This window comes from Castor canadensis, chromosome 2, assembly GCF_047511655.1.
Source record: "Castor canadensis chromosome 2, mCasCan1.hap1v2, whole genome shotgun sequence".
Classification (NCBI taxonomy): domain Eukaryota; kingdom Metazoa; phylum Chordata; class Mammalia; order Rodentia; family Castoridae; genus Castor; species Castor canadensis.
The window spans coordinates 1,051,555-1,072,668 of NC_133387.1; the positions used below are offsets into that span (position 1 = coordinate 1,051,555).

General features: G+C 50.0%; 1 protein-coding gene across 3 annotated transcripts in view; it reads left to right on the top strand.

Moving 5' to 3' along the window:
• Window positions 1–21,114, top strand: part of Ptprn2 (protein tyrosine phosphatase receptor type N2) — a 711,256-nt gene that overhangs the window by 444,175 nt on the left and 245,967 nt on the right. For all 3 annotated transcript variants that reach the window (XM_074059905.1, XM_074059913.1, XM_074059920.1), the window contains one exon: window positions 8,555–8,619. In XM_074059905.1, coding sequence (XP_073916006.1) covers window positions 8,555–8,619 — 65 coding nt within the window. The remainder of the gene's footprint in view (window positions 1–8,554; window positions 8,620–21,114) is intronic.

The window sequence follows — 21,114 nt, forward strand, 5'->3', positions numbered from 1 at the left end:
GAAAGAAGCATTAAGTCCAGAACTAAAGAATTCCAAAACATACCAGGGGAACAAGGTACCATGAGCAGAAATCCCCTATGTGATTTGATATATTTAATTGTAAAGAAGGAGGCTCCAAAGATAGCCTAAAGAGCAAGAGTCTTAAAAAATGACCGAAATTTTTTTAAAAGCAGAACTTTTAAAATAAACAATATTGTAATGGAAAATTTTAACTTGAGATTATTTGTCTAATTACAGAGACAGCTGAAGAGGAAATTAGTGAGATAGATCTGAGGAAATTCTCCAGAAGGTAGCCTACAGACAGACAAGTAAATAGGAACATTCAAAAGAGGTGAAGACTGTCGGAGTGGCACCTGCCCAGCAAGCATGAGGCCCTGAGTTCAAGTCCCAGTACCATTAAAAAAAAAAGTTACTCCCAAAAGAGGTTAAGAATCCTGGAAGACACTGAGAATATCCTACATAGGGTCGGAAGGAGAGTGTGTTCCATAGGTAATATTTTAACATCTAACAGCTGAAAACTATCCATCACCGATGTAAAACACCAACCCTCAAATTCATGGAGTCCATTGGAGTGAAAAGAATTCTGCATCTAGGCTGGGCACCATGGCTCACACCTGTAATCCCAGCTACTTGGGAGGCAGAGATTGGGAAGATGACATTTTAAGGCCAGCCTGAGTGAAAAGTTCTCAAGACCCCATCTCAACCAATAAAAGCTAGGTATGGTAGGTATGCACCTGTCATCCTACAGGTGCATTAAGAGAGGCATCACAGTCCAGGCCAGCTTGGGCAAAATCATGAGATCCTATTTGAACAAAACTAAGACAGACAGGGTTGGGGGTATGGCTCAAGTAGTAGAGTGCCTACCCAGCAAGTGCAAGGCCCTGAGTTTAATCCCAGCACTACCAAAAAGAATTATGCATCTAGATTCCATTTCTTTTTTGGGGTGACACTAGGGTTTGAACTCCGAGCTTCGCACTTCCTAGGCAGGTGCTTTTGTTATTTTTCAGGTGGTGAGGCATACCCTCTGTGACCCCACTAAGCCCACGACTTAGATCACTGAGGACCAAGCCTCCAGGAACCCTCGGGGGACAGACCTCATCCAGCATAAGCCAGAGTCAGGTGGCTTAGGAAGGCGGGCGTACATGAAATCACATGAAGCAGCAGTTGCGATGCTTAAGAAACATGTTACCCAGTACGGGGAGACTGAGGCAGGATTGTGAGTTCAAGACCAGTCTGGGATACGTAACAGATGATTGATGGATGACACTTTGATGATGCTTACATGAACTCATGATAGATAACTGAATGAAGACATGCACACACGCATGACCCGTTGATACACATACATGCATATATGAATATATCATGGATGGATAGATAGATGTGGATGGATGGACAAACGGATGGACAGGCAGACAAATAGCCAGCTGATTCCAAAGTGTAGGAGTAACTACACAGGGCCAAAGTGACAAAAATGTCCTGAAAAAAAACCAGCCAGGTGAGGCAGGTGCCTTTGGTGTACCGAGCAGCCTTTGCACTAAAGTCAGACCCGCATTCTGACAGCTGTGGGAAGAGACATGGACACAGGGCAGAGGACACAGTAGAGGTGACGCCAGCATTCCCTGCAGTCGGTTGCACTGGGGAAATTGTGTATTTACTCAGGGAAAAATGAAACAAAAAGATATCAGGACGGCCTCTTCACATTGGGTTATAGAAGGTCCAGCTAACAGGCAGCCCCTTCTCCTTGGGGTCTCTGAGGAAGACGGCCTGGCCTTCCCCGCTCTTGCTTTCCATGGTCAGCTTCTGCTGTGTTCCCCATGCAGGGGTCTTTGGGGATGCTCTAAGGACAGAGGAGTGTGCCTGGACAACCTGTTTCCTGCACAGGAAGGGTGGAGGCACCCCCACCCACCCTTAGTAAATTATTAGTAAATAATTAGTAATTATTAGTAAATAATTAGTAAATTATTAGTAAATAATTGTCAGGAAAGCAGTGATGTCCCAGGGTTATTTTTAATTCTTTCTGACAGTTAGCAAAATTAAATATCTAAACACTGTGGCACATTCTGCTTTCAGTTGATTTGACATAAAATGATTAATATCTAAACATTTCCTTGTGTTTTGTGTCACTGCTGCACTGGATCACAACACCATATAGAACTGTGCTCTGAGGGGCCACTGCAGATTCAGACAGAGTACATGGGGCTGGAGGGTGGGGCCAGGTGAAGAAAGGCAGTCACACCCATGCATTTCCTGTGAAGAATTGCATAGGGTGGCCAGGCTAAATTCACATGGCTCCGAGGTATGGGATCTGAGCAGCTGGCACCTGAGGACACAGGGGAGGATCAGGAGTGAAGAAGTAGGTGAGGGCAGGAATTGGGGTGAAGACACCCTCTGGCCACCCTAGTGGAGACCCCTCAGAGGCAGTTCAGGCTTCACACCAGCAATGAAAAATGGTTCTACACCAAGGAGAGAGACTGCTTAAAGGTCGGGCTGGGTGGAGCACCTGGGGTGAAAACAGATGCAAAGGGAAGCCAGAGGCTTCAGGGGCTTTCAGAGCCCCCCAGCACTTTATGGGACTGGGAATGCAGTTGGAGAAAAGCCGGCAAAGGGCCTGGGACCCAGGTTCAAACGTTTCCAGGAAGGGACAGCAGAAAGTATGTTGTGCAGCTGCCTCCTTCACAGGTGAGGGAGCCCAGGCTCAGGAAGGGACCGCATTTCCCTCCCAGCTGGACTAAGTCAGCCACGTGGTGCTCCCAGAACACCGCAGCGTGGCGAAGTGGCCTTAGGTCTGAGGCCAGCCATTCGCAGTGAGGAATGGGTCTGAGGCCTGCTGGTGGCCAAGGGCTCTGTTCTCTGTCCTGAGGCAAAGGTCTGAGGTCAGAGAAGCTGCCCGGCTTCTGGGCTGGAGAGGTGGGGTCCACCTGGGCACCCTGTGCACAATGGGGTTGAGATGAATTCAGCAGGAGGACCCTTTCCCACCCCTTCCCTCCTGCCCTTCTTAGAAGAGGCCTACATGCAAAGACAGTAGACAGGTGTTCAGTGTGGGCTTCCTTATTTTTAAAATTCCTTCATAGGAAAGTGATCTGCCTGGAGGAAACAGGGTCTTCACAGCTCATGGCAGCAGGGCTCTGCGTGGCCTCTTTCTCTGGGCAGCCATGGGCCACTCACGAAGGTCCTAGATCCTGACTTAGAAAAGGAGGAGCCAGAGGTGGTCCTGGGCCCTTGCATTGGGTGGACCCTAAAACCTTGGTCTGTTGCCCCTCACAGGACTGACATGTCTTGGGGAAAGCCAGGCTGTGGAACACGTCCACACAAGTGTAGAAGGAGACCAACCATAGGGTAAGGGGTCCCAGAATCACCTACCTGTCTGCTCTCCCTTCCACAGACCCCAGGTGTGGGTTCCACCCCGAGGGGCCAAGACCTCTTCAAGGGAAAGGGTGCTGCAGTCCAGAGCCTGCCAGGCTGCAGGTTACACCTCACCGGAGCCCACCCCTCCCTTGGCCTCCCACAGAGCAAAGCCATTAAATTGTTCCCTTTGTGATTCGGATTGCAGAAGAGACTCTTTCAGGTTAAAATATCGGGGATAAACAGAGGAGACAAAATTATTCCACTGTGGCTGGTGCTTAATTATATGGAATGCTGCATAAATTGTCAAGTGAAAGAATTATTCTGATAAATTAAAATACTAATTAAATAGGCTATTGCAGAATTTTTGAGAACATTACGGGTTCCGCTTCTTCAGGTAATTTGCATATCCTTCATCTAGCGAATTTAATTTTAAAGGATTCTTTTTTGTGTGTGGAAACCCTTTTTGTCTCCCATGAAGATAAAAATGGGAAACGGTTGAAGCCGTTTCTCTCGCCGTCCGTCCCTGTGCTGGCCTGCTGGCCGGCTCACTCAAAGACAGACAAGAAGCTGGCTAAAAAAACATAACAGTAACAATGGAAATCTGAACACCTGGCTGAACAAGGCTTTTGCTTTTTCTTCCGTGTCACAATACTTCAGCAGAGACTTGGAAAGTGGCCAGGTTGTCTTGGCGCTCATGGATGGCAGTGGGGGCACGCTGAGGGCCATCAGAAGTCCACCCCGGATTGAAACACTGCAAAGTCAGAGGGTGCAGGTGCCTCGCCAGCGTGGGATCCACAGTGCACCTCACAGGGTGCAGCAGTCCAGGGCAGTCCTGGAGGACTGGCTTTGAGATGACATGACGCCTGTTCCAATCTAACACAGGGAAGACTGATGACTAGGTGGAGACAGAGCAACCATTTTGAACTTAAAAAAAAATAATAATGAAGGAACAAAGAGAAGGGCTGTGATGCTCGGGACAAATGGTCTCCACCGCTTGTACAAGCTAGAGGAAGGAAAGTCGCCAGCCTCTGTCTCACCGTCACCTCTGCCCATCAGGGATTTCAAATGAGAAGTAAACTAAGGAGGAGGACAGGCCACTGCAGGGAACAAAGCCCGCGATGGTGCAGAGCTGACTCTGTGGGAGCCTCCACCAGTGCTCTCTGCAGAGCGAGGGACCCTGGCTGAGGGGAGCAGTTGGCAGTTTCTGAAGAGGTTTCTCTGGACTGCCGTTGGTCCTTTTAGAGCCCACTCTTCTGGCACCTTTTCAGGGCCCTGCTGGGCTTACTGATGACCATGACATTTCCTTAAGGGAACTAGAGAGTTGCATGTTGCTACCTGGCACATCTTAGAATGAGTCACTAAACAAACGACAATAAGATCCCAGAAAGGCTGTGGCAGAGCCAGGCCCTCTGTGCATCCTCACACCAGCCACGTCTGTTCCCTTCCTCAGGAAAGCCACACTGTGGAGAGGACGCCATAGCTAGGACTACTCACCTTAACCTGACAAGGACATCTGCTGCTCCTAATGTCCTCAAGGAAAAGAAGAAAGAACGTGGACACAAGGATGCACCGTGGGCAGATCCACCCCTTGCCAAGCAACAACAGCTGAAGGAAGAGCATGAATGTGGAAGTCAGTGGTGGTCTCTGCCCTGGGCCTGGGCCCATGGCATCCTCTCTGGTCGTTTGGTTGGTTGTTTGGCTGGACATAAAGAAGACTTATCTATGGAAGGGGCAGTCAGCATGCTGCATTCTGGGTAAAGATGGCTGAGGACCAGACATTGCAAAGTGGACTTAATAGGTACAGGTGTGATCCCCGGATCCCTGGGCTGAAGGTGGCTGAGGGTAAGACTTGGGCCCTCTCATGGGTGAAGGCCAGAGCACGATGGACCACCTGCTGTATTGGAAGCTGTCACACCTGCAGACAGGTAGCATTCCTAAACAGCTGCCACAGAAAGTGAAGTCCTGGTCCTGCTCTGTACAACTGCTGGCCAGCACACCAGGAACAGCCTGCTCCTGTGTGTATAAAGGACACTGGGGTGACCTACTCATGTGTGTACACCCCTCAGTGGGAGGACACCGGGGTGGCCTGCTCCTGTGTGTACACCCCTCAGCGGGAGAACATTGGGTCTCCACACAGATCACTGCATGTCCAGGACACACCCCCAGCCACCCCAATCTCTCACCAACTCATTCCTGTCCAGTCCAATCACAGACAGACAGGATAGAAAGTTGGCTCAGCTAGGGCAGAGACCTGCTTATCTTGATGGGGTCACAACCCAGCACCTGACACAGATTTTGCTTGCCTGAGTGAATGACAGGAAGGGAGGGAGGATGGGGATAAACTCATCTCACCATGCTGAAATCTGGGGTGGGAGACAGGAGCCAATTTTTAAATATGTAGAGTCACTAGTTCCCACTTCTGATTTTCCACTCAAATCTGAAAAGAGCCCAAAAGAAGGTTGACAAGGTGCTGGGTTCCAGTTGAGGGAGCAAAGAAAAGATAGAGTCTCTATGTTGGAGGAGGAGTAACTAGAAGGAACCAGGGGTGCATAGCGACCTTTGCCCCACGTGGAGGAGGACAGATCAGCTGGGCTGCTGGGATGTGGCTGGTGAGATGGTGATCACATGACAAGAGAAAAGGGTGTGAATGAAGTCGGCTGGACAGGGATGGAGATTCTGGCTACTGCTTAGTGTCTGAAAGCCAACAGAAGCACCAACTAGTGTGTTCAGCCATCAGAGATAGAGGTCTCTAGATACTCTAGAACAATGTCAGACAGATGCCCCCTTCCTGCCATTTAATAGTGGCCTGGCTGCTTGCAGAGTCAGTGGCCATGAGGCTCCACAGGTGGCCCAGGGTGTCCAGTCACTCTGTATTTTGTTTTTGTTTTTCATGGGCTTTATTTTTTTGACAAATGGATTCCCTAGAGTGCTTCATCAGGTCTTGATGACAAACCTTTCAGATGAATCATGATGAGCCCTTGCTCCTCAAGGCAAGATCTCAAACCACCCCACTTCCCCGGATTTCCTGGGTGTGGATAATGACACCAGAGCAGAGGGTCACCAGCCCTGGTGACAGAGGCCACAGATCACATGGTTCAGGCCCTGGAACTCAGCAGGGCCGGCCTCTGGCCCTTGACTGGACAACCTCTGCGATTCCTCAGGCCCTACTGAAGGGGAGGTGGGGGGCCCAGGTGAACCTGGAACAGCACGTTCCCAGTGGCTGCCAGCTTTATCGATGTCATTATTTACTTCGTTACTTAGATTTTACCATGTGCTTGAGCCTTGGGTTGATTTGGAAATGAACGAGATCCTCATGCTTTAAAAACCCACTTGAACTTTACAAACAACATGGTCAAGTTATTCACTTGCTCTGCTGCTGCTAGTCTTGAACTGACCACGTTGAATTTAGGAACGATCGGGGTGTTTTGGAGACTGGGCCTGGAGCATGCAGCTGGCTGGACTGTAGACCCAGGCTTTGAGCACTGAGCTCAGCTGAGAAACCAGGATGAGTCTGGTGACTGCCCCGCAGCGTCTCAGCCTGGGGACGCACTACCATTTGAGGACTTTGTATTTGTTGAGTGAACTGTTGCTGACTCGTTTTTCAAAAGTCATTCTTGCACATATGTCAAAAGGAAAGGTTAAGATTTAAACGGGTTGGGGAGTTCCTGAAGTACCATCACTCCAGAATCCTCACAGTCGCTGCAAGGCTGGGCTTTCCTGGTGGAAAGCCTCAGAGGGACAGTGTAGCGGGCACTTCCCCAGCAGCCTCTGTACTCTGCTGGGGTGCCAGCAACCCCAGTAGCTCTAGGACCATCTTGGCTTTGGTACAAGGCCTGGCTGCCTCTGTAAATGAGTTTTACTGGAACACAAATGTGACTGTCCACGTCACTGCTATACAACACAGGGCAGGGTGCAAGAGGCACTCACTCCCTGGCCTCTGCTGCAAAGGCTCTACCACCCCAGGTTGGGGTAGGGTTAGCTGCTCTTTTCCACTCCTGACCCTGAAATCTGCTCTGCTCTGTAGCAGTAAATGGAATATTGATAAATTCCATTTGTTGCTCTTTCTTATACATCAGCCTATTTAAAGAATTCACAATTATGCACCCCAAATAGCTGGCCATTCAGTAAATGTTTCCTTTCTTTGAAGGAGAACATTAAAACTGATCGCTTTAAACTTTATGTCTTTAAAAAATATTCTCTTGCCATTCAAGTCTGCTCCTGTGCTGCCACTCGCCCCCACCCCCACATCCTCTATCCCAGGGTCTCTTCCGTCTGCCTCTGTCTTCCAGGGCAGTGGTAATTACCTATGTGTAAAAAAATAGTGTCCATTTGCTCAAAGGGAAAAACTTTCTATAAGACAATGGAAGGCCCTGGAGGTGGAGAAGGCAGGCTGTAACGGGATCTCATTTGTATCCCTCTAACAGATATAATTTCATTACCCAAGATTCATGTAGGAGTATTACAATAAAAGGTGAAAGTAATTGCTATTTTCTTGCTATCTCGTTTTGTATTAATCACAATTGCAAGGTATTCTTCATTCATGGGGTTGGCAATAAAATTCTATTTTTTCTGGTTTTCATTTTCAGTGTGACAGGGACTTTATCCAAAAGAATATTTCCACAGAATCATAAGCCAAGGTCAATTGCCTGGTGACACGCTTCCTCTCCGGGAAGTGGGGGCAGGTGTGTTTGCTGCCTTTGCGTTAGGATTACTGAGTTTTCATTTACATCTGCTAATTGTTTTCCAAGCTCATTTCTCCTGTATGATATCGAGTGTAATTCATTTTCTGAAGGTCTTCCTCATTGGAAGTCAGAAGAAAGAAGGGGGAGGCTTTTATCGGAGCTAAATTATTGCAGGGTGTTTCTTGGAGGGGCGTGAATCAGAGACAATAAAACAGCTCCCAGCACCATTGACACAGACACGCACAGCGCTGCCTTCTGTGAGCCTTTTTATCCACGGGCAATGCTTGTCAGTAAAATGTTATTTCTCAACGATCCTCGAATTCATAACTTACGTCACTCCGAAATAAAACTTTACAGTTTGCAAAGCACGTCTGTGTGGATGATTCCACAAATCTCCCCGGATGGCATGGTTTCACGAGTGAACCCAAAGGCACCCGGGGGTGCTGGGCCCAGGCAGACACTGCTGGGTGGAATTTCAGGGCCCCTCCACACTGACCCCTCTGCTTCTTGGTCTTCCCTCACAGTTGACAACAAGGAGCAGCTGGAGAAGACGTCCGGACTGACCATCCTTCAGAGCGGAACTGGGCCGGTGAGTAGTCGAGGCAAGCCTCACGTCTGTGGTCCACCATGGTCTTCGTGTTGTTCGCCGTGAGGGTTAATTCACCTAGACTTCTCCTGACTTCTGGGAGGAGCGGTTGTTGGTGCGAGATCACTCTCTCGTTGGCTAGAGGTGCTGCTTAATGAGCTGGCAAATATGACAGTGTCTATGCTGCCTTGGAAACAGAAATTTGGTGTCTCACCAAGAAAAATCAGTTGACATGAGCAAAACAGGGCAGCCTTCAGAAATCGAGATGTTTCACAATTGCTGAGTTGGTGGAAATGAGTAAAAAGTCCTGGGAAGTTATTCCTTCCTCCCAGGCTTCAGTGTCTTCATTATTTAAAGATACCCATTTGGGGACAGGGTAGCGGAATGAGTGCTTCCATGATGTGACTTAAAGTCTATCAGACATTGCTGCGTTGGTACCTGAGCAGACATCAGCAGCCAGGGAGCTGGGCTTCTCACCCCTCTGCGTTTGCTGACGGCCACTCTCCCAGCTGCGTGATGAGGTAATGAACAGTGTGCACAGAGCAGTGGACAAGGTTCCTCTCAGGGGTGACATGGAGCCACTCGTAAGTCAGCGTGGGCCAAAACCAATCTGTGCTCTCGTGTTTGAAATTTCAGATTTCACAGCGCTGGCCATTAAAGATAATTAACTATTAAGGGGTGCTTGTTGATGAGTGTCCTGGCTACACGGCAGAAATGTCCTTGCAGAGCCACTCAAAGATTAGCCGCTTCTTTGGGGAAATCTGCAATTCACCAGCCCTGGGTCTTGGGCTCTTAGAACAAGAGCCTGCTTAATTGGTGACGCTCCTCAAACAGAGGCTGTGCCACAGGTAGAGTGGCTGAAGAGGGGCCAAGGGCACCGTGCCTGGCAAGTGTGCTTGTTTCAGTCACTGAGGGCAGAGTGAAGAAGAGTCACAGCCAGAAACTGAGGGGACCTTCTTGAAGGACACTTCAGGGCCTGCAAATGCCACTCTTTTCGGTGCTGCCTCAGTGCTGGGCTGGCCCAGACTGGATTGATGGATATGTGACAGCTGAGGACACCCTGGTCCTTCCCAGTAGCTTGTTTGTGTCTGTAGCCGTCAGTAACCAGGGAGAGAGAAGCCAAGAGTCTTGGGGCTCCCAGGAACTGTCCCTATCCACAGGTGGTGTGGTGATGGTGGCAGAGAGGGCCAGTGTGGTGTGGAGGGCTTGTCAGTGGTAGAGGAGGGGCTTGGGTTCAGCTCCAGACTCAGCGTGAGCATGCACACCCTGCCTGCCTGCCCCTTCTTAGCTCGTCCAGGGATGTGCTTCTGGTCTGAGTTGTCCCTCAGAGAGGAACAAAGCGATTTGGAGCAAACCTGACTCAGGCTGAAGTCTTGGGGTGACCCAGTTAGAGAAAACTGGGACGCATAGCCCTCTCCCTTGGTATGCAGTGTTTGGCTACCTCAGAAGCCAGCTGTGGTGACGGGGAGGTGTGATCCATGCGTGTGAACTGGCCATACCTGGACAAGGTCTGCAGAGGCAGATGGAGTAGCAAGTGAGGGAGGAAACCCAGGCTCTGTGAGAGGTTCCACGCTAACGCTGATTGGAATGTAGCCTCCTGCTGCCCCCAGAGGGAGACAGGATGTGGCCAGGGGACACAGCTCACTGCCCGGCCACCCTAGCCAGGCTTGGCTCTTACACACATACCTCCCAGACTTTGCTGGCTATGTTTGGGAAGATCTGTACTGTCACCGTCCCAAACCTGAGCCTGACACAGAGCCCCATGGTAGCTTTGTATGCTTTGCTCCTTCCCAAGCCTGCAAGAGCTGGGGGATCAGAGCTGTGACCTCATCCTCCCAGCTTTCACCACAGTCAGGCCTGGACTCTGCTTGCACGTCTGACCTCCAGCACTGCCCCGTCCTTCAAGGCATTTGGCATTTATCCTCCTCTGTACTCGGTATGCTCCTCAGTCTGGTGCCCGTCTTCCACTCTGCAGTGAGCATCCACTTTGTTTTTGAGTACTGACTCTGTCCAGTCTCTGCTCTCACCAGTGGCTCCATTTTCTCTGTTGTCACATGGGGGACAATCAGTGTCCACCTCGGTTGGTCTTGGGAAGGTTTACTGAGATGACAGCTATGAAATGCCCGGGCATGGTGAACACTGTCATCGTGACTGCTGTTCTCACATCTTTACGGACCCACGCTCTGTTTCTCCAGACTCTCCACACTCCATCTCTGTCTCTCCACACTCACACCTGCACCTCTTCACCTCTCGGTTCTGCACTGGTCATTTCCCCAAATTACCCTCTTTCTCTGTGTCTTATCTGCTATAAACTCAAATGCTGGACACTTCCCTTTTTGGTTGCTATTCTTTCATTTCTAGAAAAGAAACATTACATCTAGTGACTTTTTTTCAACTCTGTTCTTTTTTCCTCCTGTCTCCTGCTCTAATAATGTTTGATACCTTCTTTTATCTTTTTAATCATCTTAAACCTACTTACTTCATCATCTTACCCATATTATTTTACTGTTCCCAAGTTTCACTGATTACATCAGCAGATTCTCCCTCCTCCATGTTTATTCTGTGTGGTTTAGAGGTTTGGGGGTGTCTTTCAGTGGTGACTTTATCTTCAGCGGGGAAGTGTGGATTTCTACATGAGACCTTCTGTGTAAGAAGTTTTGCATTTACCCTTGCTGTCTCAGTGGGTCCACTTTTATGTCAACCTCTCACCTGGCCCAGGTCTGGGTTTGAGCCTCCTCCCTACTCCCCCAGGTGGTGGGTGTTTTTTCCTGGTCTCCATTTTCAGGCAAGGCTCTCCAGGGTCCTCACCATGAAGGTCTCAAGCGCAGCTTTCCCACCTCTGTCAGTGAGTAAATATAGGAACCCAGAGTCCCAAACCCCAAGTCCTACACCCTTGAACCTACTTCCAGGAGCCAGGTTTCTAACGGCAAGGTTAGCCTCAGCTCCCAGTCTGAGCCTAGCTTTGATCTGTCCATTCACTGGTGGAATCTGGAGGACCCCTTTCTTCCCTTTGGCCTTGCCAGTGTGCGGTCTTAAGTCGGTATATTTTATGCAACATTTCCACGTGCAGGTGGCGAGAGGGTTCATGCCCTGCACCAGGTTAGTGCTCCATTTACCAGACTTCTGGGTAACTCTCCCCTTTCCTCATTCCAGCAAACATGCCTTTGTATGTACCTGTGTGTTCACACACACACACACATGCACACACATGCATGCATATATGGCCACCCCTGAGTGTGCACATACACGTGCACGTGCACACAATGACCTCGACTCATGTTTCATTGAGAAGATGGCTGCATGCTCCCTTCATCTACCCCACCCACGAGAACGAGTATGTCCCCCTTTTCTTCATTTGTTTATAGTGGACATGGGCACCAGCCCCTGCCTGCTTGGACCCATCTCCTCTCCTCCCCCTGTTGTCGTTCTTTCTCACATCATGAGATGCCTTCTGCACTGTTTATTACTGTCTCTTTCCTCTTCTTACTAAAATTTAAATACTTTCCTTTACACTGTCTGTCACTAGGAATTCCTTCTCATCCTCCACCATTTCTGCTTCTAGTCACTGCGAAATTTAGCAACATGTGTCTGTGTTCCCTGTGCCAGCTTCTCACCCCTGCTGTCCCCTCATTCTCCAGCACGGCCACCTCTGCTTGACTGCGCTGACCTCAGGTTGACCACACCAGCCTCACCCCAGCGGTCTCAGCAGCATTGGCTGCCCACCACCTTCCTGAAACTCCACCTGTGCCACAGTGTCCTCTGCAGGCACTCTCCTGCCAACACCACCCCTGCCCAGGCCTGTGTATCTGAGTGTCCAGGTGCTGTCCACCCCAGAGTGTCAGGCCTCTCTCCTCTGCGATCTCATTCACAATTGGCTTTTATGTTATGTGTACAATAAGCGATCCCAAACATATATCTCTGGGCCCTAAGCAGAAACCACCAGCCTAAGCTCAGCCACCGCCTCCAGGCTTCTCTGCGTGGACATCTGCGTGGCAGCCTCCAAGTTCATGTGAGCAAGGCCAACTCTTGACTTCTGCCGGAACCCATGTCTGTCCCCAACTGTTCCCATCTCACCTATGACAGCTGCTGGAGCTCTGTCTGGAAACCGATTGACCCTCCTGGTGACATTTACATCATTTGCAAAGCTGATCACAACCCTCTGCCCTCTGTCCTCTGCAAGTGCCCACCCTTCTCGTGTGAGCAGGAGGCTGTCCTGGGCCGGCAAGCTTCAGGTAGATGGGCTTGCCGTGGGTGACTGTGAGGACCATGCTCTATATAAGGGACAGAGTGTAAGAGTTGCCACCACAGCCAAGCTCCTCCATTTCCATCCCAAGTCTGAGCCAATCCCACATCTAGTCCCCAAGAGACTGGAAAACTGGCCTTTCTATCCCTAGGGGAAGAAAATACCCAAACCTAGACCACTTGTGTCGCCCCTTGGTGAAAATCTGGCCGTAGGAAGCCCATCCACCCTTGCTCTGTCTTCTACACAGCCTTCGGATGTCTCCTTGGCAACCAGGTATTTGGGGTCCAGCTCTCTGGACTTCCTGTCCTTTCTGCATGGCCGGTTTCTACTTGGAAAGACAGGTGTCTCGCACCTGTGAGGATGATAAGCACCGTCCTGGTGGGCTTCAAGCCCAGATCTCTAGGCATCTATTCGATGTTCATCCCAGTCTGGACACTGCTCTGACAGAGGGAGGGAAGGCTCTGTATCTGCTATAGGTTTTCAGTAGCAAAATGGGAAGAAAGGATACAGGCTGAGGAAGTTGTGGAAAGCCAAAGATGTCTTTTTGCTAATTTTAATTTCCCATTCTGTAAGCCTGATTTTGATGATTCTGATATTTGCAATTCTTCTAATTCCTGACTCTGGAATGTGAACCAGAGTTAATTACTAGAAATCTAGTGGCGTTTACAGATTCCCTCACCAGCACTTGTGACTCACACATGTGATGACAGACAGCAGAATTAAAATAAAACATTTTAAGACAAATAGAAGTCTCTCACAACAAAACTTAAAGGACATAACAGATTGTGGTGTACACACACACATATTCCTAATAGATGGGTGGCATTTTCATGTATTTCAAAATCTAATTTCTGATAATCTTGGAAAGCTTTCGCATTTTATTCAAGTTAATAAAGCCAAGCTCTAAATGTTGGAAGAAAACCCGTCTGGATGAGTTTTCCCAGGGACAACTCCCACTGTGCAGCTGGGACGAGGGCTGCTTCTGGCTCTGACTATGGCTGTCAACAGAGCTGCAGGGCCCACCTGCCCAGGTCAGTCAGACGGGCTGGCCTGCAGGTCCCAGCATCGTTCTAGTAGCTCAAAGACCTCGCTAGGGAGAACTTCAGAGCAGTGCATTCCCACACACGGAAGCTGCCTGGAGCTAGGCACCATCCAACACCAGCAGGGCCGCTGGGCTGTAGCTCTCCCTCCTTGTTGGGGAGGGGTCTGCCTCTGCCTACTGGCCTGGGGGATGATGCCAAATGTGGCTTTCAGGTGCTTCTCCAAAGAGCCCTTAGGGGTTGGGGAGCTCTGCCTGAGCAAGCATAGTGTGCTCACAGCATCCAGATCACAGTGTCCTCACCTCTGGTGTCAACAGCGCTGTGCTTTTGTGGTTACTACTGTTGGCTCCAGGGTAGCATTTTATTCAAAGAAAGGATTGTGTAGCTAAGAGTATAAGATCCACAGGGTCTCTTACAAGGATGTGAGCCTCTGGCCACGTGTGAGCTAGTGTGACTAGTCACCACTACCGTGTGAGGTGCATGCTGGCGGTAGGCCTGGCATGGTGCTTCACAGTCTGTATGTAAAACACCAGGGAGGATGACAGAGATTTGGATGTGAAATGGATGAGTGAGAAAAGAGTATCTCTTCTTTCCCCGAATACCCACCCCAGCCACTTCCTACCTGCTGGGAGAGATGCCACTGCTGTAAATAGTTTCCATCAAAATCTACATCCGGTTGCCCGAGGGCTGCTGGGAGGAGATGTGTATTAAATGCAAACCTAGGAGAAGCAGATGGGTAGGGGGAAGCCCCAGCACGGCTGTGCCCTATGCTGCAGGGGAGTCTGTGAAGATGAACGTCCTCACTGACCACTGGTGCCCAGTATGGTAGGTCCAGGTCTAACCCGGAGACACTTGGGGTAGACCAAGTTCTCTGGACGAGAAGCAGTGGGGGTGGGGAAGGCTGTATCCAGAGGCAAGGGCTGTGGGAAGCGCCCAACCTTCCCTCGAGGTCAGTATACAGTGTCCTAGGTATGGGGGCCTGCCTGGGTCATGCTCATTAAATGCAGCCGGATGGCCTGTGAGCAGAGCTAGTGGGCAGCTGGCCCTCAGAGGGCTCTGTAGGGCTCCGTGGGGCTCAAGTCAGGAGGACCAGCTGCAGGTGAAGGAACCGGCAGGTGTCCGAGTGTCCTCTGAACACCCTCTGCAGCCTCCTCTTTAAGGGTTAGTGTTAGGGAAAACACCAAATATGCTGGGACTTGCACACACATGCTGCACTGGAGCCAGGGTAAGTCAGTTTAGCTCTTCTAGAAAGCAGTACAACAAGGCATCCATAGCCAAAAATAAAATAAGATAAAGCCTTACCCTTTGGCTCAATAAGTCCTACATAAATAGACCACTCACCAAATAAGGGATAAAAAAGAAAACATACCTTGCAGAAAAAGAAAGAAATGAAACTGACTTAAAATATAAATGTAGGAAGGATGCTGATGGCACTCTAATTGTCAAATAAATGGAACGGTCTGACTTCCTTAGACGCACGATGAGAGCTCTGCCCCTAGGTGGCCATGGGAGGAAGTGTGCACACGGACACCTTAGAGGGCCATGTGCAAGTGTAAGACCAGCTGTGGGGTGGGGCTGGGGGTTCTAAGTGAGTTTGCCCCTGTCCAAATTGTTCTTTAGGTTTATCTTTTGACTCCTTCCTTTGACATGACGATACATTTGCAGGACACTACAAAGTCCAGCAGAGAGGCCTCACAGGACCCCCACGCAGAGGGTCTCCCACAAGTTATGTCCACATAACTGAAGAACATCAGCAAAACCAGAGATGATGCTGTGTGGGGCGCGGGCAGCTCTGCCATTTCACACTGAGCACCACTGCATATGCTGTTTTGCAGTTTATTACTGAAAGAGTAATACAAGGGGTTCCTTGGGACAACTCCACCCATGTGTGCAGAGCACTTTGAACAAGTTCACCCCTCCATTTCCTTCGCATCCTCCTTCTTTCTCTTCCCCTCCTTTTCAAACAAACAGTGTTTGTGGGTTTCATTATTTTGTCTTCAGACAGACAGACAGATACAGTACTTCACCGCCACATAACCTCTCCTTTCTCCCTCCCTCTCCTGCTGAAGAGAGAGAAGTGTTTCCAAGGTAAACAAGTACACACGATGAGAGGAACAGCCTGAAAATAACCCCAAATGTGAACACCATCATTCCTGGGGCTGTTAAGGCCAGCCAGGTTCCCACTGCCTCTGACACACAGTGACTGGGAATGATTCTATGTGGCACCGTGTTGGTCACCGGCAGAAGTGATGTAAACCCTCCTTGACCGTTAAAGGAGGTTTGGAAGTGGGAGGGCAAGAGTGTTGGGTGTGAGTGGCATGAGAGGCTTGTGGTAAGCAGGGTGACCACGTGTGTCTGACGGCAGGTACGTGGAGTTCGGAGGAGGACTCACTCAAGCCCCCATGGGATCCGGCCAGTATGTGTGTGGCCATTCGTCATGCCTCCTGCACTCCACGGTCTCAGGATCCCGTGAACTTGACCTTGAACTGCTCACTTAGTTTCTGGTTCATCACTGGAGTAAAATCAATGGAGTAATTGGCTCTCACCTGGAATGGGTACCATAGTAATCAGGGCCTGCCAATGTCCTGTAGGCCAATGTGATTGTGACGGCTGCTTTATGATACCCTCCTTCTTGTTCCTTTTTAAATCTGCAAATCCAGACTCTTCGGACGCCACTCCTGGGCAACTGGAATTGGTATTTCCCTGTGGCCACCCTTTCTGTGGCTCCAGTAAGCCCTTTGCCACGCTCAGTGGCTCCTCAACCTACCTTTAGGTTGGCATCAGAATAGAGAAAGTACCATGTGCTCCAAGGTGTGTGAAGGAAGGACGGCATTAGCTGGGCATAGGTGAGATGGGTCTAGAAGACACAGAGGTTAGAATTGGCAGGGTGTCTGGGCAGGCACTATGAAATGAGTTCAAGATGATGGTGATGGGTCTGATTACAAGTGGCTGTTAACCACCCCCACCCCTCACAGATGGGCACTCCTCATCTCAGCCATGGCTTGTTATGTCCTTGCTGTGACCAGAGGGTGAAGGACTGGAGCCCAGGAATCGCAGGCCCTCTGAGAGCCTGGCGAGAGCCCTGGGCCACATGCACACACCCCAGAACAAAACACAACTTCAGAGAATATGCTGCATCCCTGCCCAAAGCCCCTCAGTGATCTCCTGAGTCCTGACCGGGCTTCTGGGAGTCATGGCTGAGCCTGTGCTGGGGCTGGGGGGGACGCAAAGAAGCCAGAGCTGCCCTGTGGGTGGTTAGGGACACTCCCTGTATGGGCTCCTAAGGGGCCTCCTATGGGGATGCCCCTCCTTGCTGTTCTATGCAGTTCACCTCATTTTATTCTAATTTGCATTTCTCAACAGAGGAAACAGAATTTTTTTCTCTTAAATGCTAAAGTGCATCAGTCCTAAGAAAAGCCTATTGACTGTCAATATTCCTAATTTGTGTTTGAAAAGGAAAATGTAAATGAGATTGCATTAGATATCTGTGGCAGCCCATCCTGAGCCGCTCTAATTCAGCCCTTCCAGGGCTCCCACACAGTGTTGGGCGGACAGAGGTCCTGGGCAGCCCATCCTGGCCCTAGTGCCCCATGAGGATGGTCAGCTTTGACTGGACCAACCCTGAGCCCACGGCTCCCCACCACACCCAGCCCCTGCTGCTCTTCACGGTGAAGAAAATCACCCCGTCCCTGTAGTCCCTGTAATTCGCTGCACTGGGCGTGCGGACAGATACAAGTTTATTACGAGCAGCTTTTCTTCTGAAGGGCTGCCCAGAGCGCGCGGCCCCCCGTGTCACGTGGCCCACGCCTTTCGGCACTCCGTGGTGATTCAGGGGCGGGAGAGATTCAGATGCAGCAGTTGCTATGGCGACAAATTCAATTTCTATTCAATATCAGGGTAAATAGTCACGCAAGATGAAGCGAGTCGCGTCTGCCGTGGGGGGCGGCTCCGCCTCTCACCCCCCCACCCCTTCCTTGCCCTTTTCTAGCATTTCAGCTGTGTTCTATTAAAATTCCCCCGTGAGCATCGGTGCCAGGGTGCAGCTGGCTTCTGAGGTGGAGTCCCCTGGAGGCACAGAGGCACCACATTTGCCTGTCTTCGTCATGGGTGCATGCCAGGCTCCGTGGGCTCTGTGCAGACCCTGGTGTTAGAAGTTATTTTTCATTTTTAAAAACTAAACTCCGGAGAGACTCACAAGCCCCCATCTCAACTTGGGAGTGTTCCAGAAACCCTTCTCCATGTTTCCACCTGCAAGGCGTGGAAGGAAGGAAGGGAGAAAATCAAAGAGAGGAGGGTGCTACCCCTGCCTCCCCCAGACTGTGCTCCGTGTCCCCACCCTGCCAGGCTCCATTCTAAATATCATGAGTGATGTGCCTACCATCTCCTTTGTTCCTAGGAGGTGACACAAGTCACAGATGGGGAAGCTGAGGCACAGAGAAATGTCAGGAAAGGCAGCAGTGGCCAGGGCCAACCCCAGGCAGCATGGCCTCAAAGCCTGCACCTTGTTCCCTGACTCTCACCTGACTGGCTTTGAGGTCAAGAAGATCTTGATCTCTGCCTTTGGATGAAAGTGGCATCTGGCCCCACAAGCTGGGAAAACATCCGTTGAGGGATTGGCCTCCATTTGAGCGCGTGGTCTCCCACAGACAGGCCCACATCCGTCTGGACACCCTACAGCACTGTGCCCCACCTTCCCTGCTCCTGCCAGGACTCCCATAAGGTACAGCTGGGAGCTGCCCACCCAGGGACACTCAGACCTTCCTGTCACGCCATTCCCGCCCTGACAATTCCCACAAGGGAACAGACTCGGCCTGGTCACCACTCCAGGAAGGACACAGGTGTCACCTGCACACCTTAGATACAGTGTGTATTTTCAATGGTACTCAATAAACTAGAAAGAGTTACTCCTGAGTCCACGTGACTCAGAGGTCACACACTGTCACACAACTCCTACCCTGAGAGGCCTGCCATCTTTCCGTCTCTTCTGGAACTTCCCTGCAGTGTCTGGTTGCGTGCTCTCTGTGAGCTCGGAAGTGAAACCTGCATGACTTGGTGACCGTAGCATCTGCAGCATTTAATACAGTGCCGCACGTGGTGGGGACGGAGTAAACGTGGCTGAAGTGGATTGGGCAGCACACACTGAGCTGTGGGGTGGAGATGCACTCACCATCCCGTGCTAAATCATGGAGGTTTAGACCGCTGTTCCCAGAGCCCAGAGACCTCACTGGGAAGTAGGTCCCACTTCAGGGCCACTTTGCCTCTTGCTACTGCAGCCATAGGGGACTTCCTCAACAACACTGGCCTGCATACAGGTGGCACCCCATAGCCATCTGCCTCCTATCCTGCCTCTCCAAATTACTGATGGAAACCAGGTCCCTGTGCCTAACGCCAGGAGTGCAAAACATCAAGGCTCTTTACCTCTATGACATAATTTAGTAACCAACCTCACGTGAAACACAATCAGAATAGACACACGACCAGCCCCGTGGTCAGCAAGTGCAGAAATGAGTGTCTTGGACTTACTTTGCTTATCCATGTGTCATTGATAAGAAAGATCTGACACAGAGGAATTTCCTAGAAACCAGACCTAACATATCAGTGTCACCCCAGCCCTCGCAAAGCTGTGGGCATTTAACCAATGTGAACAAATAAGAATCCACACCCAGCTAACGTAGCCTGCCAACATTCTGTCTGGTCCAGACACAATGACAGAGCTTGGCTGGGCTTCCCCATGTTCAGACCCATTCCTTCATTCTTCCAGTACCCCGGACACCTGGGGCACAGTGTGGCTGTCATGTCAGCCTCCTGGACGCTCCAGTCCCTGTCCTCATTCTGGCATAAGCCCAACCTCCCTAGGGCCATTCCAAAAAACAGGAACCTCATTGATAAACCATGGCATTCCATGTAGCCCCAGATGTGGCTCTCCCATCCGCATTCTGCAGAAATGAGCATCTGATGTGGCTCCTGCTTCTTTGTCATGACTGCGTGTGCCTTGTCCTCAGGGCTTCCCATACCAGTAGGTCCTTCTGCACCCAGGAGCTGCTGCCAGGTTCTGCCACACAGCAACGTAGCACCATTGACCTGTGTATCAATGTCTCAGGAATGCCAAATAAAGGACAATGAACTAAAGGGTGTCACACAACAGAAAGTTATTGTCACAGTTCTAGAAGCTGGAAGTCCAGTACAGAGGGGTCAAGCTCTCTCTGAAGGCTTCAGAGGGGACCTACCTGTGTCCAACTTTTGGGGCCACCCTCAACTCCTGTCAGTGTTTGGCTTGTAGTTGCCTCTAGTCTGTCTGTCTCTGCTGTCACACGGATGTCTTTCCTTTCTGTTTGTGTCTCTTCATAAGGACACAGTCATATTGGATTTAGGGTCTGCCCTACCCTCCTATGACTTCATCTTAACTTGATTGCATCTGCAAAGGCTCTATTTCCAAGTAAATTCACATTCACAGGCGCTAAGGATTAGGAATTGAACCTAGCTTTTGAAGGACGTGAATCAACCCATACTCTGAAATCACAGATGTCACTCACTTCCTGTCTGGAAGAGTCACTGTCAATGGTGAAAAGTCAGTGAATGGCCAGTCAATGGTGAAACTTTCTCTTCTTGGGAATACAATACCTTGTGCTTCTGTTTGGATAAATACCCTTGTTTCCCCAGAAATAATCAGTTTTGGTTAAATGGAGCTGAAGCCAGGTTGGATCTCATCTCTCCAGCTTCCTACCCCACTCCACATAAAGACGCATGCCCTCCACAGACTGCCCCCGTCTGCTCCCTTGGGACCAATGAAATGTGAAATGCCACTATCAATATTTGGGGTTAGAATTATAACTAACCATCCGTCCTGTGAAACATTGCAGGGTGAAAAAAAATGATTCCACTTGTAAACCTCTCTGACAGTTTCAAGTATAAGAATGGCAAATTATCTAAACGTGTTTCTTTTGTCAAATCACTGAAATCTCCTAGTTACCTCCCTAAGATGTACAATATCTGGTATACTCCGTGAATATGAAAATTCAGAACTCAAGGTAGGTTAAGCACAGGTACAAATTTTTGACCTGGCAAAGTTGATGAGGTAGAAGTGACAACCCCTTATTTTCCAACTTCTGAGTCTTTGTTCCCAGCTAGGTACCCAGATGAGCTAAGGAAGGGTTTTCTCTGAGGAAGAAGCCCCCTCGTTAGGCAGACAGAACTCAGTTTGGTTTCAGTGTCAGA